This window comes from Tauraco erythrolophus, chromosome 3, assembly GCF_009769465.1.
Source record: "Tauraco erythrolophus isolate bTauEry1 chromosome 3, bTauEry1.pri, whole genome shotgun sequence".
Lineage (NCBI taxonomy): Eukaryota > Metazoa > Chordata > Aves > Musophagiformes > Musophagidae > Tauraco > Tauraco erythrolophus.
This window is the reverse complement of record NC_141467.1, coordinates 21,009,196-21,034,380: the sequence shown is the minus strand read 5'-3', so window position 1 is coordinate 21,034,380 and position 25,185 is coordinate 21,009,196. Positions and strand designations below refer to the sequence as shown.

Genomic DNA, 25,185 nt, shown 5'->3' with positions numbered 1-25,185 from the left:
CTGTCAGGGCTTGTCTGGCAGCTTAGAAATCAGTTAAATGGTAAAAAGAGAGCGATATTAAAATGCTCCTATTGTGTTTTATTCACGTTTGTTCTCACAGATAATTCTAACATGTCAGAAGTTAAACTTTCAAAACTACGTTAGAAATCTTTTTAACATGCTTTTTATCCTTTTAGAAATAATGTGAAATAAATATATAAGGGGAGGAGGGAGAACAACAGTTAAATGACTGTAGCAAGTCAAAAGCATTTGAGAAAAAATTCCATCCCCTTCCCCATTTCTTTTTTGCTCCGGTTAGTAATGGAGGGATGTTACCTCTTCTGTTTCCTCCATCTGTTGTCTCTCTTCACGTTTCAGTTCTCAGATTTTTCTTGCAGCAGTGGAAAAAGCAAAAGCTGATGAGGAGAAAGATGTATTCTGGTTATTAGGCATTCATAATGATGTAACAGACTGAGATTTGATTATTCTTTCTGTTGTCACCTAAGGTTCATTATGGCTGAGCTAATTCAGACAGAAAAGGCTTACGTAAGAGACCTCCGGGAGTGCATGGATGTAAGTTTTCTTTTTTCCACTAATCTTTGAAGACAGGATTCAATCCGTTGCTTTCTGTTTCTTTCTGGTTTTATCAGCCAAACGTGATTGGTATGCAGTCATAGGACCAAATTAAGTATCTTTTCTGCTGTTAAGAAGAAACTTAGAATTGCATCTGATAACAGCCACTTTGGAATTTGCCCTGTGTTTTGCTTTTGTCAGTACTGAGTTTCAGCATTTGTTCCTTTCCCAATTCATAAACGTGTGGGTTTTTTTCTTTTAGAGAGGGGAGGGGAAAAAGGAGGGGTTTAATTTATTTGCTTTGCTAGCAATAGAGAAGAGCTTGCTTAATTCTCTTATTATCTATATCACGTGTTCTGCTGCTAGCTGACTTTTTGAACAGAAATTCAGAGAGATTCCATGGAAAAGCGCCCAGTAATTGTTATGCTGAAGCAAGTAACGTTCACCGTTAGCTGTTGCATAAAGCATGGATTTCTAGACTGCAGACATGACCTTGATAAGGAATATCCTGAAGCATTAGAGGTTGTCAAGAACACTGGGCATTTTAAATGATGAAGTCTCAGGGACTATGTTAACTTGTCAGTTTTAGAACTTGGGTTTTGCTGTCAAAATCACAAGGTATATTTGACACAACAGGTACTGTCACAATTGGAGATGATGCCGCAGCCTGATCCTTCCACGATTTCTTTCCAGGAATGCATGCTTACAGATACCTGGGTGCTTCTGTTTAGAGTTCATCATGACTTTTCATGCATCTTTTTTGTTCTGGGCAGACATATCTATGGGAAATGACAAGCGGAGTTGAGGAGATCCCACCTGGTATTGTAAACAAAGAACACATTATCTTTGGAAACATGCAGGAAATCTATGAGTTCCACAATAAGTGAGTGACTTATCTTCCATTTCCATATTACTGCTAAATCCAAATGATGTCCTGAGGGATTTCCTAATGAAAATATTGTGCGTATGAAAAATGGATGCTTTTCCATAAAAAAGCTAAAGGATTTCTTTTCACATTGCTAAATTGTTTCAGTTGTTGCATTTTGTAGCCAGGTAGGTACACCATTAGAAACCGTATTTTTCAGTCTCAGGCATCTTTTAGCTTTTAAGAAATTATTTGCATACATTAAAATTTTGCTGTAGGTTTCTCAGTTGTTCTAAAGAGATGAAAATCACTGAACTCAATACAGATGTAGCACAAACATCAATTTAAGACACTGTCGTTCCTTCAGAACCCTCATTCCTGATTTTCCCACTAGCAGTCATGCTTGGAAGAGTAGAGCTCCCCACTTTTTCTTGGCTCTTTGAAGCTTCTGTGAAGATGCCCCGCCATTGTTCCATTTACTTGAGTATGGAGCATGAAAGAGGGTTGTCCACTACCTTTCTTCTGAGTGGAGTTGTTACTAGGCGGATCAGTGTACAGAAGTCTTGCTCTGAATCATCCTTCTTTGTTAATTCATTGATGTTTGTATTGGGTTATGATTCTTTTAACTAATAAAATATACCTAGCGTATTCCAGAACCTGATTTTACAGTCCTTTGTATGCTTTGTGTTAACTTGAGCATCTGAAACTGAAGTCACCTCCTGTTTGTCTTGAGATGAAGGCTAAACTTTTCTTGAAACTGAAATAGTAGGAAACCTTTTATATTAATTCCGTTATTACATATTTTTATTCATTCATGTTATCTTTATTTCTTTAACTCATGCTGTTGGTATGATTCACAGCAAGTTTTCTAACTGCCTTTATTCACAGACGATAGATCAATATCAGCTCTAATGAAAATGTTTCATGTGCCTTGTACTATTTGTTTCTTTTCTACCCGTAGTATATTCCTCAAGGAGCTGGAAAAATATGAACAATTACCAGAAGATGTTGGACACTGCTTCGTTACTTGGGTAATGAAGTCAGACTTATGTTTAGAAGTAACAAGGGAGATGAGAAGCATGAAGGGATGGATTCTTGCTCTCAGGTCCCTTTTTAATTTGTAAAATTTGTAGATGTACCTCTTCATTCAAATTTGAGTAAAAATGTGTATATCTTTAACTGAGGAAAAAAAAATTAAAGCACTGCTGTCAGATGTCAGTCCTTAGCTGCTCTTGAGGTTTATGCAAGTTGCCTAAACCTGAGTTCGGGTTTGGTTTGATATCTGTGTCTTAGCTATGAATAATCTACTTTTGCATACATTGCTGTTGTTTTCATTCTTACTTGCCTGATGTATTTTCTTATCCTGCTAGTTGGAATGGGAAAATAATTCTGTATAGTTCAATTTCTTGAGAGAGAAGATATGCTCTCTGATAACTGTGTAAAAACTTGGAGACAAGAATGATGCTCTTTGATAACCTGTGTAAATTTGCATTTTGTTCTGCAGGCAGACAAATTCCAAATGTACGTTACTTACTGTAAAAATAAGCCAGATTCTACCCAGCTGATATTAGAACATGCAGGAGCATACTTTGATGTAAGTACTTTGTGTCCATCTTAAAGGTATGCCTTGGCAGTTTGAATCATGTACTTGCAGTTATGCTGAGTGCCTAATTTCTTAAGAAAATGCAAGTTGCCTGGTACTAAAGCTGCAGTTTAGTGTCAGCTTAAGAAAATCTATCCTATATCTCACTTAGTTAGCTTATATTGTTCAGTTGGTCTCATAAAGCTGTCAAATCAAATGTAAAAATTCAATCACATATCAGAGCAGTTCAGAACTGGAAGCAGGTTCTGGCAGCAGCAACTGAGACATGAATTTCAGCTTTCGCAAGCACATTCTGCAAGTTTTAGCATTTTGATGTCCTTAGCTTGCGTTGTATGTAATAAAGATGGAAATCTCTTAAATTTTTGGAGCACCTTTAAATTGTATGTAGTGACAATTCAGTTGAATGCCATTGTTGAGAGCTGCTAAACCAACCACCTTGCTTATTTAGTGCCAAGGTTACTTGATCTACATGTAATATACTGTTTAAGAAAGGACCAAAATGTAGCACCTGGTAGAGGTTTTAGGGAGGAATTTTGGCCACACTGAATGAGTTTGGGTTGCACGTGTATTTACAGATGATTCCGTTAAAGTGCTCTCTACCCCTTTTTGTTTCCTTCTCCACTGTGCTGAGCCATTAGTTGTGTAGTGACACCACAATTTTTTTTAGATTTTTTTGTAGAAATGGAGGGAAGGACATAATAAAAACCAACGAAACAAAAAGTCCCTAGAGTTCTTGGGGTTTATTTCAAAAGTCTGACACTCAGGAGATGGGGATTCTAAACATTGTAAGGTAAAAGCCCTTCTATGAAGCCTCTGTTAAGTTTTCAGTGCTTGGAGAAGAGCTAATAAGTTACAGGAAATCAGGGAGATATGAAAAGAAAATTCTAATAAAATTTAGTAAATACTATTTCAAAAAATAAAAAAGGGCTCTGATAAAACTATATCAGAAATACGTTCTTGCCACTGTCTCCTTTGATCCTTCTGTCTTAACTGGCGTGTCCAGAGCTCTCCATCCCCTAATGCACCTGAAGTGGATTAGAAGTGTGAAGACCTAATTCTGTGCACAGGTAACTTCAAGAGTTTCCATTGTCCACCACTGGACCGTGTGAAAATGTCATGTGTATCTCATCTTGGGAGTTTCTGGTACTGTAATCCTGGTTAGAAGGCACGTAGCTGCAGTGTATAACTTGCCGTTTGAAATTGTGTGGTTAAAACATATCCGATACTGTGATAAATGGCAAACACTGGCCGTGAAGTTCAACCATGATCAGCACTTGAAGTCTATAATTACCCCATCTAATTATAATGTAATTCTGTTTTCCTCCTTTAGCTTTGTGGAGGTTTGGGGTTTTTTTTGTTTGTAAGTGTTCTGTCACCTCCTTCCTTTAGTTAAAGTGTTACTTCGTGCTCCACCTCGTGGGGAAAAGGGCTTTCTGCAACTATCAACAGTTAAACTGGTGGGTGATGCTAAGAAACCTCCACCTCAGCCTTCGTGTGATAGTCCTGGCTGTTCCCCAGAACACTGAAGTTTGTTTTCTTTTCTCTCTTGCAAGTAACAAAAGAAATACAGATTTTAATTTTTTAAAAAATGGTGTTGCCACATGTTCAATATCCCTAATTGTTGCTGTTTATTTAGGTTTATTGAAGTGCTTCACAGGTACCCTTGGAAGTCGTAACTTTTTGTTTGTACAAAGTGAGCAGGCAGATGCACAACATAACCGTTTGCTATGGCTGGAATATCTTGTCATCCTGTGGTTTTTTATTTCTTCTTGCTAAAATAGAATTTTTAGCTAATGTATGTTATTGCATAGCCCTCAAAGCAGTCTATATCTGCGTGTCGGTGCTCACAGTCCTCAAATGTTTGCTTTCATGTAGGAGATACAACAACGACATGGACTGGCCAACTCCATCTCCTCATACCTTATCAAACCTGTCCAAAGGATAACAAAATACCAGCTTCTTTTAAAGGTCAGTATTAACTCCAAGTTCTTAATCTGATTCTGCTGTTCTTAAGAAGGCAAAGTTCTTGCTGAAATCAGGAGGGCTTTTTTACTCTGCACTCTGACACTACAGCATCCTGGGCAGTTTCAAATATTGCTGCGATGTTTTTTAGGAGACCACTGAAAATGAAAGAAGGCATAAATAAGCAACTTTTTGTCCAGATTCCTGTAAATCAGAAAAGATACCTCTCTACTAATGTTTACTTAGGAAATACAGTTTGCATTTCCAGAGTAAAAGAGTAATTCATGGCCATATAGACAGGCGCGTTTTTGTAACGGTTTCTGCAACAAATTTTGGCAAGCCGTTAGCAATGTTTATGATACTAAATACTGTAGAATATATACGTTTTTACACATATACATATATACATAAAATTATTATATAAGATATATATGTGGGTATATATATGCACACTGAGTACCTGTAGGGCTGTTGTACACAGTCGTTACTTGTCATGTTGCCTGGAAATGCCAAGTAAATAGTAGCTGTTAAAATAAACAAAACTTTTGGAAAGCTGTAGTGAGAGCTTTCACTCAGTGGACAGATGTCTTGTTGACTGAGCAGCAGTGTTCTTCAACTCTGCCAGGTCTCTGTTAGGTGGCATTGCTCGTTTTGTAATAGTGCCTACAAGAGCACAGTAACTGACCCGCATCTCCCCTTTCTACTTGACAACTGCCAGGGATGATTGATTTTGAAATTTCTGAAAAACATGGAAGGCTATTTCAGGTCAAGTTGGATGGAAACAAGTCTGTCATTTTAAACTGAAACATATTGTTTTGCAATAAAATGTACACGTTGTACATTTACAAAATGTAAACATTGCAAAAAGGTGCAATTTCATTAAGTTACAGCTGACAGAAATACTCTAGGCTATGCTGAAATTTTGGGATATTGAGTCCAACAATAATTAAACCTAAATATGCCTTAGCCAGTGCATTATTGAAGTGATGGGATAGATCTGTTTCACCAGTGTTTGCAGAGCCAGATGGCTTAGCTGCACAGTAAAATGGATTTATTTGATGATTGCTGGGTTTTCTTTTTCTCTCTTCCGGCCACCCCGCCCCCGCAAGAAGAGTGGCATAAAACATGGAAGGAGGAGATCTTAAAACTGGAATGATAGCTGAAACATTTTACAGTTCTAGAAGTTCTGCTTATTTTTCCAAATGGTATTGAAACTGCTTGTCCATTGTGTCTCCTGGAAGATACTTAGTTACTCACTTTTCTGTGGAGTTGTCATGCCAAATTTGTGTGTTGTAGTGTTTTGCCCTGGTGGTGGTATTGGCAGTTAAATAAAAGTAGTATAATGGTGATAAGTATAATGGTGATAATAGTAGGAATTACCTGGCTTTCTCTTTACAAAGTAAAAGGGAATTTAACCTGAGGGAATGAATTAAGCAAACTTTTTGAATAATAAAAGGAACACAATATGTCCTTTTGGTTACGTAAGCTACACTTTATCTTGATACTGTTCAAATGCTCAAAGGATGTGAGGAAATTTGAATCCCTGCTCAGGCACTGTCATGTTAATATCTGTGGGGTGTTGAATGGGCTGGGAACTGCACCCTAAGTTCCACTACAAAGTTTCAGCATATTCCATTCTCTAACTTCTGTCCATCAGTTAATTCTTGTTTGCATTCTAAAGTTTTATCTGTAGGATGCTTTTAATTGTGTGAACACCGATGGAGCAATTCACTGAATACTTGAAAAGAAACAATGTAAATCCTCTTATCAGCAGTAGTACAGAGCAGGTCTTCGGTGCAGTGGAGCAAAGATTGACTTGGAGGGGTGGGGGTGTCCTTTTGTGCTGACCTGCTTTCCACCATCATCTTCAGGACTTGGCAGCTGCGTTATCCTGGGCCTTGATGTAGCAGTGCATCTGGCAGCTGTGCCTGTGCTTATCAGAAAAAGACATTGTCCTTCCCGTAACTTTGAAAGAGTTCTTCTTAAGCAGATGATCTAGTTTGAGTTAGAGCTGGTTAACTGAAAGCTTGGGCTGCTCCTTGAAGAACAGATCATGATAAATACAAAGTATGCTGTCATGACACTGGCAGAGTGAGTTGTTCAAAAAGACGGTGCATGCCAGAAACGATTCTTTGCTTATTAGAGGGAATATTTGCTTGTCTGTCGTATTAGTGTAGAAAAACGTGATAGAGAGTACTCATGTCTGCTTATCTTTTGCAGGAGCTGCTCACGTGCTGTGAAGAAGGTAAAGGTGAGATTAAGGATGGCCTGGAGGTGATGCTTAGTGTGCCAAAGCGAGCTAATGACGCCATGCACCTCAGCATGCTGGAAGGTAGGATTCAAACTGGTATTCCAGTTCAGTCGTATGCTATAAATTAACTTTGTTTAATAACTTTTTATATTAATATATGTTGAGAAGATCCAAAAAATGTGAACGTTTTCTTATCTCTGGGTTTGTATTTTATATACCTTTTTATTTGGAGATATATAAAATGCAAACTTACTTAGGCAAATTAATTGTGACAGACAACTGGTACTGTTTTGCTAATTTTTTAAACGTTCTTTCATCCTGACCTATAACTCTGCCAATGCAGATTTGGAAAATATCTAGGTTAACAATGCTTTCCACTACTCTTCTCAAATGCGATAGGTGAATGGTCAGACACAATAGCTTTGGCTGCATTTTCCAACCAGTATCCTTGGCTTCTTTATATGAGGAGCATAAGTGTATGAGGTGATTTTGCTGATTTATGTTTCAAATAATTGTCTCCAAGAAGTTTGTCCTTTTCACATCTGTTTGCTGCCTGTTCCATAACAGACTTCTGGTTGAAATGAAATGTATCTTCTGGCAGTAAAACGTCAGCATAAGCCAATTTAGCCTGAGCCTTAGCCAGAACAGCATAATCGTGTTCATGGCACACAGTGGAGGTTGGATATAATTGCTTCTATGTGCTTAGAACAACTTTCTGCCAAAATCTGTTTTGTAATTGGCATGTTACTGTGTGAGATGGTGCCATCATATGTTTACTAATAGAACTGTTTATCTTTGTCATTTAAATTTTTTGAGATAAAAGCAGAGCCACCTTACCTTGCAGTTGCTCAGTGAAGACTCATAGGTGGTTTTAGTCAATATTCCTTTTCCTCTTCTCTGCCTTCTAGTAGTAAAATGAAGCTTGGCATGGAATTTCCAGTATAGTGCAAGTTACTATAAAACTCGTCTTGGTTTGACGTGTGATCCTCGATCACGTGAATGCTCAAAATCACCTTTCTTACCTGATTTTAAACAATAGGAATGTCGTTCAGTTTGCAGGATCAGTTCCAAATACTTTGTTCAGGAGATGGTGCTAGTATAAATGCTGGCCAGCACTGGTAATAATCTTTTAACGCTGTTATTGTGACTCTGGAGAATATCCTAATCTTTTACATAAGTTGGTTTTATAACAAATCATGTGTGTATCATTGAGTCATCCCATGTTAGATGAATATAGTGAGTGAGCACATTTCCTCTTTATGTCTCTGGAGGATTTTGAATGAACATCCTGATGCAACTTGCCTCTGATGCTCTCCATACTGTTGCCCTGTTTGGAACAGTGAGAACTGTTGTTTTCTTGAGAAGGATGGTGCTCTTCTGTTCGGAGAATGTTGGCAAGCAGTATTTATTCAAAATGCAGTTTAATACCACTCAGAAGAGTATAGTAGTCTAATTTCCGTTATCCTGCAACTCTGAAGCTGTGTATTAAACTGAGAGAACGCTGTACCACTACAACAAAAGTAAAATTGTTGATATTCTCAATCTTCATCTTTATGTTATGTCTCAAGATAAGTAATCCTGCTGCTATTTCTTTATTGTGAATCAGTGTTGGAGTGACTCAGTGGCAGGCTGATCACATGGCAACAGCTCCAAAAGACTGTTATCTTTTTCTCGTCCCTTATTGGAACATGTTTGTGTGCTCATTGCATACATGCTAGGGAAGGTGTACCACCAGAAAAGGTGGCATTTGGGAGCTTGCCAATGTCATTACAACTTGATATGCTGTCTGTGTCCTTGCAAGTTGCTCTGCAAGTGACAGAAAGCTTATAAGAGAATTCATTTTCATCATGGTAGAGGTTACTGGAAGCTGACACAGAGAGATCTGTCATTTATTGGTGAAATATTTCCATAAGAGTTGATAAACTTCGTAATAGTTGAATCTCTAAATTTAGACATAGACTTGAGCTACAGTTACGTTTAGTATATTGCAATGTTGAAATCAAGTCTTGTTTTTAGTATTGCTTCCTCGGAATCCCATCTTTGCTAGCTATATTTTGGAAAAAAAAATCAGGTAGCTTAATAAACAGAAGCTGTGCTTTTTAGTTTCCTCATATTTTCAACCATTCATGGTCAACTCTTCCTCTCCCTGTATTTTTAGGCTTTGATGAAAATATAGAATCTCAGGGAGAGCTCATCCTTCAAGAATCCTTCCAAGTGTGGGACCCTAAAACTCTAATTCGAAAGGGAAGAGAGAGGCACCTTTTCCTTTTTGAGATGTCCTTGGTTTTCAGTAAAGAAGTAAAGGACTCCAGTGGAAGGAGCAAGTACATTTACAAGAGTAAACTGTTCGTAAGTATGGAAGAACAAGTGATCGTATTTAGAAAACTGTCTAGATTAGATTGTGAATAAGCTCAGATGATTTAAATGTGCCTGAAGAACTTTAACAAATTATTAAAGTGCACTGAAAGAACAGCCTTGGAATGTGTAGACTGAATCTTGTAAGTTTGCTGCTTTGTCATGCTTTTGAGGACAAAGAGTAGGCTGAAAGCAGCTACTGAAGGCTACATGTGAATCTTGGTGTGTCGGGACAAAGGAAAATCAAGATTGAGCTGGACTGATTTGCACCTCTACTATGAGGACAGGTTGCAGGAGCTGGGATTGTTCAGCCTTGAAAAGAGAAAACTTTGGGGGGACCTAATAGCTGCCTTCCAGTACCTGAAGGGAACCTACAGGAAAGCTGGGGAGGGACTTTTTACAAGAGTGTCCACTTGATAGAACAAGGGGAAATGGGTTTCAGTTGAAGGAGAACAGATTTAGATTAGATCTTAGGAAGAAATTCTTCAGTATGAGGGTGGTAAGACTTTGGAATAAATTGCCCAGAGAAGTTGTGGATGCCCCCTCCCTGGAGGTGTTCAAGGCCAGGTTGGACGGAGCCTTGAGTAGCCTGGTCTAGTTGAGAGGCATCTCTGCCCATGACAGGGAGGTTGGATTAGATGATCTCTGAGGTCCCTTCCAGCCTATGCCATTCTATGATTCTATGATTTTGTTGTGTGTGTGATTGCTGGTTCTTTAAGGCTCATTTGTGTAAAGCAGAAGGATGGAAGGAGTTGACGAGCTGCCTTCATCTTGCTTGTTTACTATTGCTGTTGTAGTAATATCCATGTTAAGTATTCCTTTTGGTGGATATTCTACACATACTGATCTGGAAAGGCAAGAACTCCCTGTTATGGAAAAGTTCATTCCAGAATGTCTACTGAGACTAGTAGTCTTACAATAATATTTTGTAAATGAAATTATAGCTCTTATGGTCTACTGAAAGGATCTAAAGATGGAAATCTTTTTCTCCCCATTTTAAAAAATCTGCTTTTTCCTCATCCATAGCGTGTATACTTTACAAAATGCAACCTTGGAATTCATGCCCTTCCCTTCTTGTCTCATTGGATGACTTGGGTGAGAGCAGTATTCACACTCTGTAAATTTAGGTAGCCAAATGAGAAGACAGTTTCCCACAGCTTGCTCTGCATCTACCAGAGGAAAGATTAGCTTTTCTACTAGACAGTTTAGAACAAGTTCTTGAAATTACTTCTCAGAATCACACTTTGAGAGACATGATTCTTCCATTGATCCTATAGGGGTATATGACTAAGTCTAGATGGTACAAATAATGAACCTTTTCTCCCTGCTTCAGCTCCTTTTCCTTCGTTCTTTCCCCCTTCCCACCTCTGTGTCCAAACTGGTAAAGCAGGTTCGTTCAAAAACTCTCTTTTTTTCCCCTCTATCTTACTTTCCATATTCTGCCACTTCATTTCCAACACTTGTTCTCCTTCCTGATAGAAGGTGGCTAGGAGGTAACACAGCTGCAGCTGTTTTGTTGACCGCACCATTCTTTGGTGCTCTCAAGTACTGGAGGGTAACATCAGCTGCCAAAGCATTACATGGGAGGGGAGTCAGAGCTGAAAAATTGGTCCTGTAAGCTTGTAATTTCAGTTCTTCTGGCAGGAATTTAGTAATAGCCGTGGCTCCTAGAGAAATTGCCAGAAATCTTGAATACTGTCATTGTGCCTCATTTTTAAAATGCAAGCATAACTTTTTATCTTCATGTTCTATTGGCAAAACATCCTGTCTTGCAGCTTACTATTATAGCGATTCTTATAACTTTGATCTTTAGAATTCATACAGATGTTGAAAGCATGCATGTTGATTTGAGCTAAAGATCTTTTTTTCACTTTGTCATGTCTCCTGCCTCTGGAAGGTGGTTTTACAGAAGTGAGGTCCTTCTCTTTACTTTGGGCATGATGACCATCATGTTTTCCCCAGCACAGGATACTCAATGGCATGACTTGTATTAGTGGAAGAATGTGTTAATGAACTCCTTTGGCAAGAGATAAAGTGTCCAAAAGCAAATGCCTAAGGAGGGCGATGGGAACCAGGCAAGCAGGTGTTCCTTTGCCAGAATGCTCTCCCAGTCACCAGTAACTCACAGTGCAGGGATTCCCTCACCTGAATGTGGTTTCTGAGCATTCAATAACGGATTTCTCCTCTGTGAGCTTGTCCTTGAACCTCATGCAGACTTTTAGCATTTAGTGTTCTTTGGCAAAGAGTTGTATTGCTCAGCTACATATTGGGCAGAGGCCAACCTCCCCGTGTGGGGGTTTGAACCTGACTCCCTCCCACAGGCTTCACTTGATGCCCGCCAGTATTGAAAGGGACCGCGAACAACGTTATGTCGGCTTTGCCGCACGGTACAGACCTCTGCCGCGTTGTCCCTCAGTTCTCCCTTGGAAAATTAACAGTATTCGCAAGTGTACCAAGGCTTTCAAATTTACTAGGCTTCAAAAAATAAAGTGTTAAAATTTGTACTATCTTGCCCGTTCAGGCTCTATATTGGGCAGTGCAGTAGGGTGTATTTTCTTTGAATTACGTACTGTAATGTTGGATTAAGTATTTTACAAGCTTTTTAACACACATAGGAGTTGTTGGTGAGTCAAGTTTAAAACACATCACAAGCTTTTAAGTATTTCAGTGCAGAGGAATCCATTTTACCAAAAAGAGACAACAAAGCTGAAAGGGTGGATGTGTTGGATTGAGAGGCAGGGTTTTTTTTTAGGAAAAAAACAAACAAACAAACAACAACAAAAAAAAAAAAAAAAAAAAACCAGCAAAACCAAACAACAAAACAAGTTGGCATCCAAATGAGACAAGAAAAAAAAATTACCTTTACTGAAGTACAATTACCTTTACTCAAGTACTGTGTATCCAACATCATCTGTGATAAACTGTGTATGTGCTAGTGATGAGGGGAAAAATACAGCTTCTAATAATGTAAGAATGTAGCAGCTGTCTTTTGGGGTGAGGGTTCTTGTAGTTTGAGCTGTAACTTCTTAGTTTGTAATTTTTTTTGGAGCAAAGCCTATATGAATTGTTTAACTGGAAGCCAATTCACATGATTGAGATGTTGTTCCAGTTGGAAAGTGAAAACATTTTGGATGATAATTAGCTATTAGAACATTCCCAAAGATTGATTGTTAATGTAGTTGTCCCACAGAATTCTCCAGGGAAACTACATTTCTGAATTATTTCGTCTGTTTCAGAGGGAAAGAAACACACTAGGAAAGGCTCCTTTGGCAGAAAAGAGATCAGAGTTTTAGAAGATATCAAGAGAATTCTTAAGCATATCTTATCTGAGAGAAAACATAAAAATCATTAAGTAGTGAGTATTCTCTGATGGAAATCAACAAGGAGAAAAGCCAACACTTATTTTTCACACAGCACCTTTTTTAGAGTTATAAGGCTTTTATTGTCAAGTCAAAAATATGAAATAAGCAATTTGGTATTTCAAATTATAAATGCTATTGTTTATTGTTACTTTATAGGAAGAACTGTTTAGCTCACAGTTCTTGCATTTTGAAGAAACTCCATCATTACCACCAGAATAAATGATTCTCTCTAGCATATGTGCTTCTAAAAATCTCTTTAAATAGCAGAGCACAATTATTTAGAATATTAGTATCTCTTTGTGGCTTCTGAGAAAAAAAATGCTGGATCGTCCTAACAAATTTTTCTTTATTCCAGACTTCTGAGCTGGGTGTCACAGAACACGTAGAAGGAGATCCCTGTAAGTTTGCTCTGTGGGTTGGAAGGACACCAACTTCAGACAACAAAATTGTTCTCAAGGTAATTTTAGTAGATGTGCTTGTACAGTCTATACTAAGTCTTGCAGTTGTTGTTCATACTGTCGGGAAGGCAACAAGTGATGACTTTTCCTGCTTTGAGAGGGGCAGCTGGTGACATAATTTTCCTTTGTGTGTAAAGGATATGGTGTGTATCTAACTCGCGTGACTTGACAGCAGCGAGGAATCTCTGTGGTCTACTGAAAGATTAAGCAAACTCGCATTCACAAATCAGACTAGGAAAAGGTTTGATCCCATGGGCTTCTGTAGCTTGAAGACTTCAGTCACTAACTGACAGAGGAACTGATATGCCACAGACAAATCATGGCATCAGTGTCGTGTTCCACACTGAAGTCACTGCTGCTTGCTAGTGATGCTGTTTTTCAGGGCCCATATTTATATGCAGAAATTGAAACACTTCAAAAGATTTTATGTCCTTCTGTGGGCTACAAGTTTTTCTGAAGATATTTGCCTTTGGATGAGAGTGCATGCAATGCCTATAAATTTTGTATCTGTTGAAGTTGCAGATCTCAGTAGTGTTCTTTGCTCACATTAGTTTTGTGACAGCAGATGAATTCAATGAATGCAGGGAAATTAAATGCAACATCACTGAATAATACAATTTATTCAGTCTTAATACTCATAATTTCACAGGCAGTGTGCTTTGAAGCCTGAAATGTTCCTCCCAGAGTAGAGCAGTATAAGGAGTTCTATTTGAGGGCTCTCTACGTAAGATAACTTTAAGGTGTTCCTGTTCTCTTCTTTACTTGGAGCATAGGATATTTAGGTAACTTGTATGGTATATGAAGCTTTTCAACAATTTTGTTGATTTTTTTTTTGTTTGTTTTTGAAGGTTGGAAACTAGCACTTCCTTAGCTCATTAGTATTATAAGTAAATTCCATGAAAACCTAAATAAAAGATTTAACAAAACTTTGTTTGGTTTATTTTCCTAAATGGTTTTGTTTGTAAAAGAAAACAAAGCTCTTTTTCTGAACTGTTCATCTGTTCCTGCAGCTTTCTCTATCCCTTTAGGATCCCTGGTTATTAAAAAATTATAGTATATTAAATATTTGTAATATATTTGAAGCCAATTATTTCAGGTGACAGCAATTAAGAGAGGTAGGAAGCTATATATAATAATTTTTTTAGATCTGCAATAATGTTTATATTTAATAGCATTTCAGATGCAGTGTTATATTGGATTAAACACGTCTTTTCCAGGGTATCTCAAAAGTATAGCTGATATGTTGCAGGCAGTTATTAAAATACAATCCCTAAATTAGCTTTCTGCTTCCAGGTATTTTTCAAAAGTGGGAAGAGTAATACATGAAATGTGTTGTGGAAATACATATTGCAAAATAAGTGAATTTTTCTTTCAGTGTTAGTAGATTATTATTTATAGTTAGAATTGACCTAAAATGTAGTTTGACTTTAAAATACTAATGTTCAAGGTGTTATTACTGGAATTCTTTCAGTAAGTCAGTCCACCTGGTCTTGCATGAGATGCATACAGGGCTTTAGCCATCAAGTTATGAAACAGGAATCTGAATCTAAAATAAAACGTTTTTTTTTATGAACAATATTAATAATGTTGAGAAATAAAAAGTGGTGTTGGTGATTCAAAATGAAGACAACTAGCTTGAATTTCCTTTTTTCTGTTCAAGTTTTGAAAAGTGATTCACAAGGTCATTCTTTATGCCTTCCTCTCCATGTTTATTAGCTGACTGTATGTGTGGATCTTCTCAGCTATAATAGTCCATTGTGGGGGTTTTGTTTCTTTTGCATATCAAAGGCATCCAGTATAGAGAATAAACAGGACTGGATCAAACACATCCGGGAAGTGATACAAGAAAGGACCATTCATCTGAAAGGAGCATTGAAAGAGCCGATCCACATCCCCAAAACCGCACCAACAACAAAACAGAAAGGAAGAAGGTAAGTAGTATTTAAAATAATCGGAGATCTCTAAGTACACAGCAGCACTCTTTCCTCTGTAGTGTTGAATTTCTGATGACTTTTAGTGAACTGAACAAAAGCAAGAGTAATTTTGACCAGCTTTAACTTATAATTAATTTCAAGTTTCCTGCGATGGTGTGAATTTTTTGAGATTTCTGCTCTGAACAGTCCCTGACTTGTGTACAATCAGCCGTTACAGAAGGGACTTGAAACTGCAGTACAGGATAGCTGTACATTTTAGATTTTTACAATTCTGCGTGCGTTAGGTCCTTGGTTTCCTTTCATGGAGCTGAAAGCGTGTGACAGAGTGTTCTGCTTGCTAGCTTTGGCTAACTGCCTGTGCAACGTTCTTGCCGTAAATCTGGCTGGTTGGTTGTTGCCTTAATTCTACAAGATATGGACCTTCAGCAAACTAATTTGTTGTCTTAAAGTGTAGAACAAAGTCTTAAGTGCTGAATGTTTGATTTTTGCATCAGTTAGTTTTGCTGTCTGGGTGCCCCTTCTTTAGAGTTGCAAGTAGGGAACTAACATGTTACGCACACAGAGCTAACATTGTAATGAAAACTGAATTATTTGCAGAGACGGCGAGGACCTGGACAGCCAGGGAGATGGTAGCAGCCAACCTGATACTATTTCAATTGCCTCACGAACCTCACAGAACACGCTAGACAGTGATAAGGTAAGTTTCCCAGGTGTTGCTTTGTTCTCAGAGCAAATGATTCATCCCATAGGGTGAGTTAGTGCCCAAGAGAAGTCCTTAGTACCTTCAGAGAGGAGGTGTGGAAATATTCAATCTCTTAAATAGCTGTATGCAACGGAGACAATATCTTGATATCATGGGAGAGCAGGGGTGATTGTTTAATAGGTCATGAAGGATGAGGCGTTAAGCAACCTGGTGTAGTGGAGGGTGTCCCTGCCCATGGCAGGGAGGTTGGAACTGGGTGATCTTTGAGGTCCCTTCCAACCCTAACCATTCTATGATTCTGTGAAGGAATTATGTTTGTTCCAAACTGAAACCATTTTGGTGCCCTCTCTTCTGCAGATTGTTCAAAGCTTTGACCCAGTTTAAAAAGAAACTTTTGCATAAAATCTGATACTCATGCACAGAATTTTTCTTGATGTTGGTCTCAGTCTTTCTGAAAGCATACCATTTGCTTTTTGTATTAGCTTGAGGTGGGTGGTTGCCACGCAGTTAGTTTTCTGAAGGAAAAACACTATGCAGTGTTCGTGGGTTAGAGTTAAGAATGTTCGCGTTCTGCATGAGAGCTGACAAAAATCACCGTATTAAAGAGGAGTAACCCCCAACACTATCATACGATACTAGTGCTAGTGTTTCCTTTCTTCTGTCTCTGCCCATAGATTCTGGTTGGGTTATCCCGTAAGGATAACACAGCCAGAGTTTGTCATGGGTGGAAGAAAGATAGGCATTGAAAGAGTAAAAATTCTTACAGGAAAAATGTGTCTGTTACTTTGGAATGGAAGGAAGATTTTTGGCAAGTGAGAAGTGTTAGGACATTGGAGGGAGGTAGATGGACAATAGAAGCTTGTTAAACAGAAGAAAGAGTTAGAACATAGAAGCTCCATAGCAAATTACTTGAAAATGTGGTTAGGGATTTCTGGCCTCTTACATCATTGGATAAAATTGTTCTGATGAGCCACTCAAGCTATGCAGGTAAATAATCAGTATTTACAGGGCAGCTAAGTGAATAGGTTCTCAGAGTAATATTTTGGTCATTCCCATTGTCATCTAAAAGAGAGGTTAGTTTTCTGTATTTTTCCATGTCACTTAAACTCAGTGGTTTTAAGATTTCCGTGTAAAGAAGAGGAAGACAGAAGAAGGGAAGTGTAAGGTGCTTAGGGTTGCTCTTCTATTTGTCAAAAATAGCCTATGTTTTGACCTTGTGTATTTGTACTGAAGTGGGTCTGTAGTTTTGATGGTGGTTTCTTCTAAGGATATCTGTGGGGAAAAATGGTTGGTTAGAGGAAAAAAAGTCTTTTGATGGCTCTTGTTTTGCTAGGTTTTTTTCGTATTCTTACTTAGCTATTTAGTGATTTACAAAACTGTGTTTTGTATACTAGCAAACAGTTTAGTTCATTTTTTTATGTGCTCTCAAGAGTTTCGGTAATCTATCACACTTAGAAGCAAGACATGCTCTCTGATTTCCCTGATTGTGTACTGAGACATCAAACTACATGCATGTAGCCTGGCTGGATTGTGTTTCAATTCAGAGGGAGGTGATGCAATCCATCCCTGCCACGCACAACCATTGTTCCTCTTCAGTTGTTTGTGATGTACTGTTTACTGGAGAATAGTACGGATTGTCTCCTGTTGCCCCTCCTGTGATATTTCATGCATCTTGTGAGAATTGCTACGAAAGTTGGCCAAGTGTAATGCCCTGAGGATTGTCTTCCTTCATGTCGGATTGGAGTCCTACCAACAACCTGTTCAACAGGAGTTATAAACTAAAAGAAGGAAGAATGGAGAACACTTTTAAATATTTTCCTGACAAATTAAGTTTTAAAGTTGGTTAGTGAGCGTATTGGTTTTTTTAAAGTAGACTTTTCTTTGACAAACTGAAAACTGGGAGACTCCCTGGAAGTTACTTGTGCTATGTATTGTATGTTCAAGGCAGAAATTTACGGTTTGTGCATTTTTTTAAAATGTGTGAATTAGCAGAATAGCTTTTGTAAATGTTTGTATTATGTGTTTTGATTTGTTAAATACATTAAGAAGAGAAAAATTTTTAATCTGTTTAAAAATACAAAATAAAATTTTTTAAGGAACAGTAACAGGCAGAATCTGTAGATTCCTGTAACAGCCAGTGAAATCTGTAGATTATCATAATACTCTTGCTGACTCTGAAGTAATCTCTCACTTTGTACGTTGAAAATTCATTAGCTGCGGTCCATTTGAGGTTTAAAATTGAGTCTGTTTTCTCAGCCTAAAAGCTTGAAGTATGTAGGAATGTCTTACAGCGATGGAGCGAAACAGTTTTGGGGATTTTTAAGTGCTGTTGGTGTGGTTAGTCAGATGAAGTGGTGGAACTCCTCGATCAAATTTAAACCATGTCCCAAACTGAGCTGGGATTCCAAATTGAGAAACACTAAAAATATCAAGTAATTTAAAATGGTGTTACTCAAGTGGTAAAATGTTTAGCACTGTATCACTTATTATGCTGTTGCTGAACATTTTTCTGTTCATGTGTATCCACTATTGTGATTAAGAAGAGACAACAAATAGTAAACATGTCATGCTAATCAACAGCCAAGTAAACCTATTCTTTTATTTTCTCCAATTACATGTTCAGACAGTTGATTCTTTTAAAATAAATGTTTTGGTTAGAAATGCTAAGCTGTTATACAGGGAGAATATTGAGAATGAAATCCTTTATCCACAACTCAATACTCTTTCTGACCTCGTTAGAGATAATACTTTGAAAGAGCTAAAAATCCCTAGCCTTAGTAGTTAAGTGGTTGAATATTGTCCAGATGAGCTTCTTTCCCTGCATCCTGTTTTGTGACATAATTGGAAATGTCTTAACAACAGAGAATAACTTTATGATGAGCTCTTTTCTTCTCCACCCTGACTTTTTGGTCTGGAACTGTAACTTTTGATTGTGGGCTCTACTGTTGCATGTTGCTTTTCAGTAATGACTGGGATGGTGCAATAGACCATATGTTTAAAAAGCTGACATCCTTTCCAGTTTCATGTCATCTGAAAACTACATTGGAAAGTGGAGTTAGAATTCAGAATTGTCTTGGCAAATGGGAGAAAATTTATTGGCAAAATACCATGCAATTTAATAGGAACATGTTTGAGCTAATGTGAATAGGTGGAAATACTACTGTTGAAAACAGTGAGATTATTGAACAGTTTTTGAGAAGGATGATCTGTAAGCTATAGAGACTTACAAGCTGTTTATTAATTTTAACAGCGTGATGCAATTATGAAGCAGCTCTATATTGGGTTGTAGAAATGGGATGCTGAGCTGCCAGACACGAAGTCCTCATTCTCTATTAAGCACTCGTAAGGCCTCTGTTAGATACCGCATCTAGTTTTGAGCGTAGAATTTTAGCAAATCAGTGGACCTTTGGAAGAGTTCCAAGAGGAAGAGGAAAAAAAAAAAGCTGATGAGACATCTACCAAACATAACTTACAAGGCAAGATAAAGAGTTGAGACTACAGACTTTAAAGAAAAAAGGCAGGAGGAGGAACTTCAGGTTTTCAAGTGTGTAAAAAAACCTACTACACAGAGTTGCAGACCAGTCTTTTACCCATCTTTTCAGTGGATGGGATGAGAGCAAAGCACTTATCTTTAATAAAACATTGCAATAATACGTTTTTATAATGGATATGAAAATGTGAAGCCCTAGAGCAGAGTAGTTGAGAAGACTTGAGGAATCTCCATAACTGGAGATTTTTGAGAACAGTTTGGATAAATGTTAATAATGATTCACATAGGTATAGTTGATCATGCTCTAGAGGAAGAGAAAGAAGTGGTCTAGATAACTTAAGATCCCTTTCCAGCCTGCTTTTAATACCATATGGGGTGTATCTTCATATTGCAAGACATGCTGAATACATCTGTAGCACTGAACCATCCTGAAGTATTGGAAAGTAAAGGAAGTCCAGAGTGAAATACAAAAATTTTTGAGAGGTAGCTTTCTACTCCATCAAAGCATCTCAGTTTTCTGAATGAGTGCTTTTATTGTACCCTTCCCACTAATAGTTTGCCCTTCACCTTTCACAGCATTCCTTCCATTCACCTTCTGTAATTGCATAGCCAGCATTTTAGGTGGCTAACGAATAAAAGAGATGACACTTGCCCCGTGCATTCCATCTTTCAACAGTTCCTGGCCTCAGAGCTTGATCTGATTTTAATGTTGTCTTTTGAAATTAATCAAATGCATAGGAAGTTAAATGGGGAGGCTGAAGGAAACAATGTAGGTCTGATAGGTCTTTTTGTGCTTGTATTAAGTGAGCTGGTAGAAATGTGAAATAATCCAAACTACTGTTTTGGTAGCTGGGAAGATGAGAGGCTTTTAGAAGAGCTGTCATAGGGTGTTTATCCTAAATAGTAGGAATCATGCTAGCTGCTCTGGGTGGTCAGTGGAGCAGTATTTTATTTTTAACAAATTGTCTTTTGTGCCCCGCTGGTAACACTTTGTACTGCTGTCTATGTGAAGTTGTATTTCATTCTCATGCTTCTTTAAGCTTGTGTGTAGTACTTTGGAAAACAGAAAAAGGACTGAAGCAGCAGGAGACAACTAAGTATTTAATTCTGCCAGCTGAAACCACAGAAGAGAAAAGGCTCCCATCAGTAGAAAAAATGCTAGTAAAAAAACAGACATGTCTCTGAGTGTACGCCTCTTTTCAGAGTCAGAAACCAAGTCTAGGCAGCTACCTGGTCAAAGCAAAATACTCCTTATTTGAGACAGAACTTTTGTGTGTCTCCCATTTCTTTCCTCCCACAGTGCACTTGTTTCCATTTTAAAAGGGGATTAAAGATTTTCGTGCTTGAAATAATTGAGAAATCTTATTAGCTTCTCTCTTTCCTTTCTCTTCTCCTCAAAGTAAAATTGTCATGGGACAGTAAATTAATTTGCAGTCCTGAGAGGAGGTTGTGTGGCCTACTGTAAAGGCTGTTGTATGTGGCAAAACTCTTGTCAGTGGTGATCTTCCCAGATACTGGTGCCAGATGAACTCTTGTGTGGTGTCTCTGACTTCAGCAAACCCAGGCTAAGAGTGTGTTTAGCCGGTGAGTGTGTCTTACGGTTTTGTTTCTTTTCTCTTTACAAGCGACAGTGATTAAAAGGCCCCAGAGAGATGAACATAGATGGTTAACATTAATTTCAGCAACAGCAAGACACTGTGTCCCGTGATAAACTGTTTAATTAAACCTTGCGCCTCTTTGAATCTGCGGTTCTATTTCTGTCTGGCTTTTGTTTCTCATCTCGTCTTCGTCTCTCCGGTTTCCATGTTTCAGACATAGCCTCATTTATTTTTATCATGCATGATTAATTCAGTTTACATAAAGGGTTTCTTGAGAAGGATGGATAAAGCATATGAAGCCCTTGTTCAGCCTAAATTGGGATTTAGGTGGTTTGTAACTCTTTTCTCTTCAGTGCAAGTCAGTCTCCCAGTTCTGCCGTGCCTCTTGCTCTCCCCTCCAGCTAGCCCAGAGAGCCTTGCCAAAGCTGTCCAACAACAGCTGTTGAGCAACACGCCTAATCACAGACACTCCTTGCTGTCCAACTGCATTTAATCAGTGCGAAAGACGAAACTGCTTTCAGAAAGTGTGTTATAGAGAGAAAACAAGCAGTGAAACAAAGGGGAAGGCAGTGTTTCCTAACCATAACTGTTGCAGGGAGAAAGAAGGGTTGTTATCCCAAAAGAGGGGAAAATTGGTAAATGTTTTTGGTCAGTTCTTCATGATGAGGTAGATGTGTGCTGGGTAGAGAACATCGTTGTTTTTGGTGTATTTAGGCAGCAGTGGAGAAGGCCTGTGCTAAGTTGCATCTAACAGCATTAGTGCATGTTTGAGGGTGGTGTAGAACTAACAATGGTGTGCAGGAAGTGCCTCACACACTGTGCTGAAGTGTGACTGAATACTGCATTTCAGTGGAATACTGATCAGCTAGGGTCTCTGATTCCCACACGCTCTGAAAGACTGGGATTTTTTTTGTGCTTTAATAGTTTCTGGCATAGCCACTGACAGCCTTTCTTTACTTTTTTCTTTAGCTTAATGCTATATAAAATACTTTGAACATGAAATATGACATCTTACTTTTTTTTTTTTTTTTTCTAATTAGGACAAGGAGAAGAAATAACATCTGTATAAAAGCTAAAAACACGTGGCCATTGCACCAGTCACACAGTGTATTGTAATTTCTATTTGTAGGAAGTGAAGGGTCAGGAAAGCAAGCAGAGCACCAAAGCTATGCTCCTGTAGGTATTTTGGAGAAAATACAAAGACTAGATGCAGTCTGGAAAGTGTCAACTTGTTACTGTCTTGGTGTTTGCACTGATTGGGGACAGATACAGACGCTCCTGAGAAAAATTTGGTCTGCATTGGGCACCTTGTGAAGTCATACTTCATCAGCTTTTTGGTTAGTCCCCATCAGGCATACAGATGGTTTCAATTGTTTCTGAGTTTGTCTGAAGAAGGCTGTAACATAAATCAATACCAGAAAACAAGGGAAAGCTCTTTACTTTTTCCCCTTTGGCATAGTTTTGCATGGACTGAAAACTAATGTAATATGGAGAAAGAGCATAAGGGAACAGGAAACTTTTTAATGAGGGGTGAGGTAGCATGTTTTGAAGATGTGCAAACACACACACACACACATGCAATTTGGGTATTGGGGCTGTCTGGAGAGATGTAGGAGAAGCAACGGGATTACTTTTTAGCCTGGATCTAAATGGGTGCAATCTGATTTATCATCCTTAAACACTAGATGTATGAGGCTTTTCTGCCCTTCTTGGCCCCTGCATCCCCCTAAGAAAACTTTTTTCTTCTTTGTGTATGTGCACACAAGCAAGGGTTGCTGGTGAGATTAGCAGGCAGAGACCATGGGAAAGCCCTGGAGTTAGTGCAGAACATCTGCTAGGAGTTATGTCCTGTTGTTTGTGGTAGGCTTGAGGAGAAGAAGTTTGGAAATAGCCTTTAAGTCTTACTGAGGTTTTGCTGGTTCTGTCATTTGCTCTAAAATTGTTGCTTGCTAACAAAGTGTTATCCTAGAAGAGTGTCTATCTGGTGCTTCAGTTCCAGGCTTGTAATGAAAACTAATAAATAAGTAACAATGCAGTCCCTTATCTCCTTTTCCTAAAGCTCATGGGATGTAGCTGGCAGCCATGTAAGAGCCTAAACGTAATAGTCAAAAATAACGTGGCAGGAGCTTCTATATTTGCCGCAGTTGGAACCCTCAGAGGGTATTTGTCCTCGTTTGTCAGCACAGAGCATTGCAGGATTACCTCGCGGAGCTGGAGGAGTTTAATGGCTTGGTCCAAAATTACTGAATTCGCAGAAGCTGCCTACCAGCTGAGATCTGATACGAATCTTGCATTGAAGCAACTCGAGCTATAGAAGTGCTCACACACAAAAAGCTGAATTAGCCTGGAACGCCATTGCCGTATGGAAGGAGAAGGAATTCTCAGGCTGTTTGCTTCAGTTGGATGGGTTCTCTGGCGCTGAGTAATCTTGGGAACTTTACAAAGTTCTGATAATAATTTTCATTTCACATCAAAGCAGATGAAACAATCAAAGAGAGGAAACTTAAGCTTAGGCAAAGTAATTCTAATGAAGTGTTTCGAAGAGGGGGAGGAAAGCCCTGAGCTTGCATGTTTTAGTTCAAGTTTGTGTGTTTTTATTTGGGAAATCAGCAAAAATGTGAAAGTTGTAAACCCGTGTGGATTTTCTATCAAATAGTTTTAAGTATTTGGGAATCTTATGTGAAGAACTTTATGCTGGTTTTTGTGATAATGTATGGTGTGCCCTGAATGATTTCGTGACCTGTGTATGCGAACCACAAGTGGGGTGGGAATAGGGCAGTAATCTCATTCGAAAGAGGTCCCTCTTTCTGCCTTGAATTTGCAAGGTAACAAAGCTCATGAGCAACTGTATTTAGTAGTATCTGGCTTTTTGTTGGCAATTATCACACATAAAATATATTCTGAAGCGACTGCCACTTCAGCTTTCCGGGTAAGGAGCAGTCTAGCAAGAAAAACCGCTTAAATCCTCCGCCCAGCTCTGTCACAACCGGTGTGCTTTGAACATCGGCAGAGACAAGCAGAGAGTTAGAAATCTGTTCTAAAACACCAGAACTCCCTGAGTTTTGAAGTGATCTTTTCTTGATGTGGAAAGTCCCAGCAGCTTGCAGTCTCATCCAAAACACGAATCCTGCCAGGAATCCTAAATAGGTAACGGTGCATGACGAATGGTTTGATAACGAGCATTCATCTGGCTTCTCCTTCTTGTTTTTTCCCCTCACAGTTGTCTGGTGGGTGCGAGCTGACGGTCGTAATCCACGACTTCACCGCCTGCAACAGTAATGAGCTGACAATCCGCCGTGGGCAGACAGTGGAGGTCCTGGAGAGGCCCCATGACAAGCCCGACTGGTGTCTGGTTCGAACCACAGATCGATCCCCAGCTGCGGAAGGTCTGGTCCCCTGCGGGTCCCTCTGCATCGCTCACTCTCGCAGCAGTATGGAGATGGAGGGGATTTTTAACCACAAAGGTAAGGAATGATGGAAACGAAGCCTAGGCATCAGCAGCACGAGTTTTGGGTAGTGGGGAGCACTGTGCAAATGCGAACTGCGGTGTTCTTGCGCTGGTTTGGTTTCTGGTTTTTAATTAGATAAAACACAGTGCTTTTAGCAACCTGCAGCCATACTGTCTATTCCAAAATGAGCAGTTGGCAATTCTCGGTGTTGAGTGAAAACGTGGGTAAAGACAGGAGAGAAATTTAAGTGAATTATGTCTTGGTGTACAGAGTTATGTATCATGTTAGATCAAGCTGTGGTGATGGGAGAATCTAGACTTAGATTTAGACTGTGTGCTAAAAGGGGGAAGGGAAGAAAATTTCCAGCATGCATTATCAATGGCTCCTGAGAAACCCTGCAGTAAGAAGTCATGACCACATCAGGCTGAGTGATAGAAAGGTAAATGCGTGCATCCATATGCCCTGGCAAAGGAATTAGCTATCTGGACTTCTGTATTTTACTTAACCGAGTTTTCCAGAGTAACAGTGGCACACTCATCCCTTTTTCCCAGAGCAGCTCTGAAATCTTACTTTGTTTTTTCAGATGCATGAAAGAATGCGCCC

The 25,185-nt window shown here is 38.8% G+C and overlaps 1 protein-coding gene across 1 annotated transcript in view; it reads left to right on the top strand.

Moving 5' to 3' along the window:
- The window catches only part of TRIO (trio Rho guanine nucleotide exchange factor), a 261,915-nt gene that overhangs the window by 168,426 nt on the left and 68,304 nt on the right, over nt 1-25,185 (top strand). Inside the window, exons 24-34 of the mRNA XM_086608471.1 lie at nt 486-552; nt 1,326-1,435; nt 2,379-2,448; nt 2,922-3,011; nt 4,896-4,988; nt 7,203-7,314; nt 9,392-9,582; nt 13,306-13,407; nt 15,197-15,339; nt 15,940-16,039; nt 24,354-24,597. Coding sequence (XP_086464597.1) covers nt 486-552; nt 1,326-1,435; nt 2,379-2,448; nt 2,922-3,011; nt 4,896-4,988; nt 7,203-7,314; nt 9,392-9,582; nt 13,306-13,407; nt 15,197-15,339; nt 15,940-16,039; nt 24,354-24,597 — 1,322 coding nt within the window. The remainder of the gene's footprint in view (nt 1-485; nt 553-1,325; nt 1,436-2,378; nt 2,449-2,921; nt 3,012-4,895; nt 4,989-7,202; nt 7,315-9,391; nt 9,583-13,305; nt 13,408-15,196; nt 15,340-15,939; nt 16,040-24,353; nt 24,598-25,185) is intronic.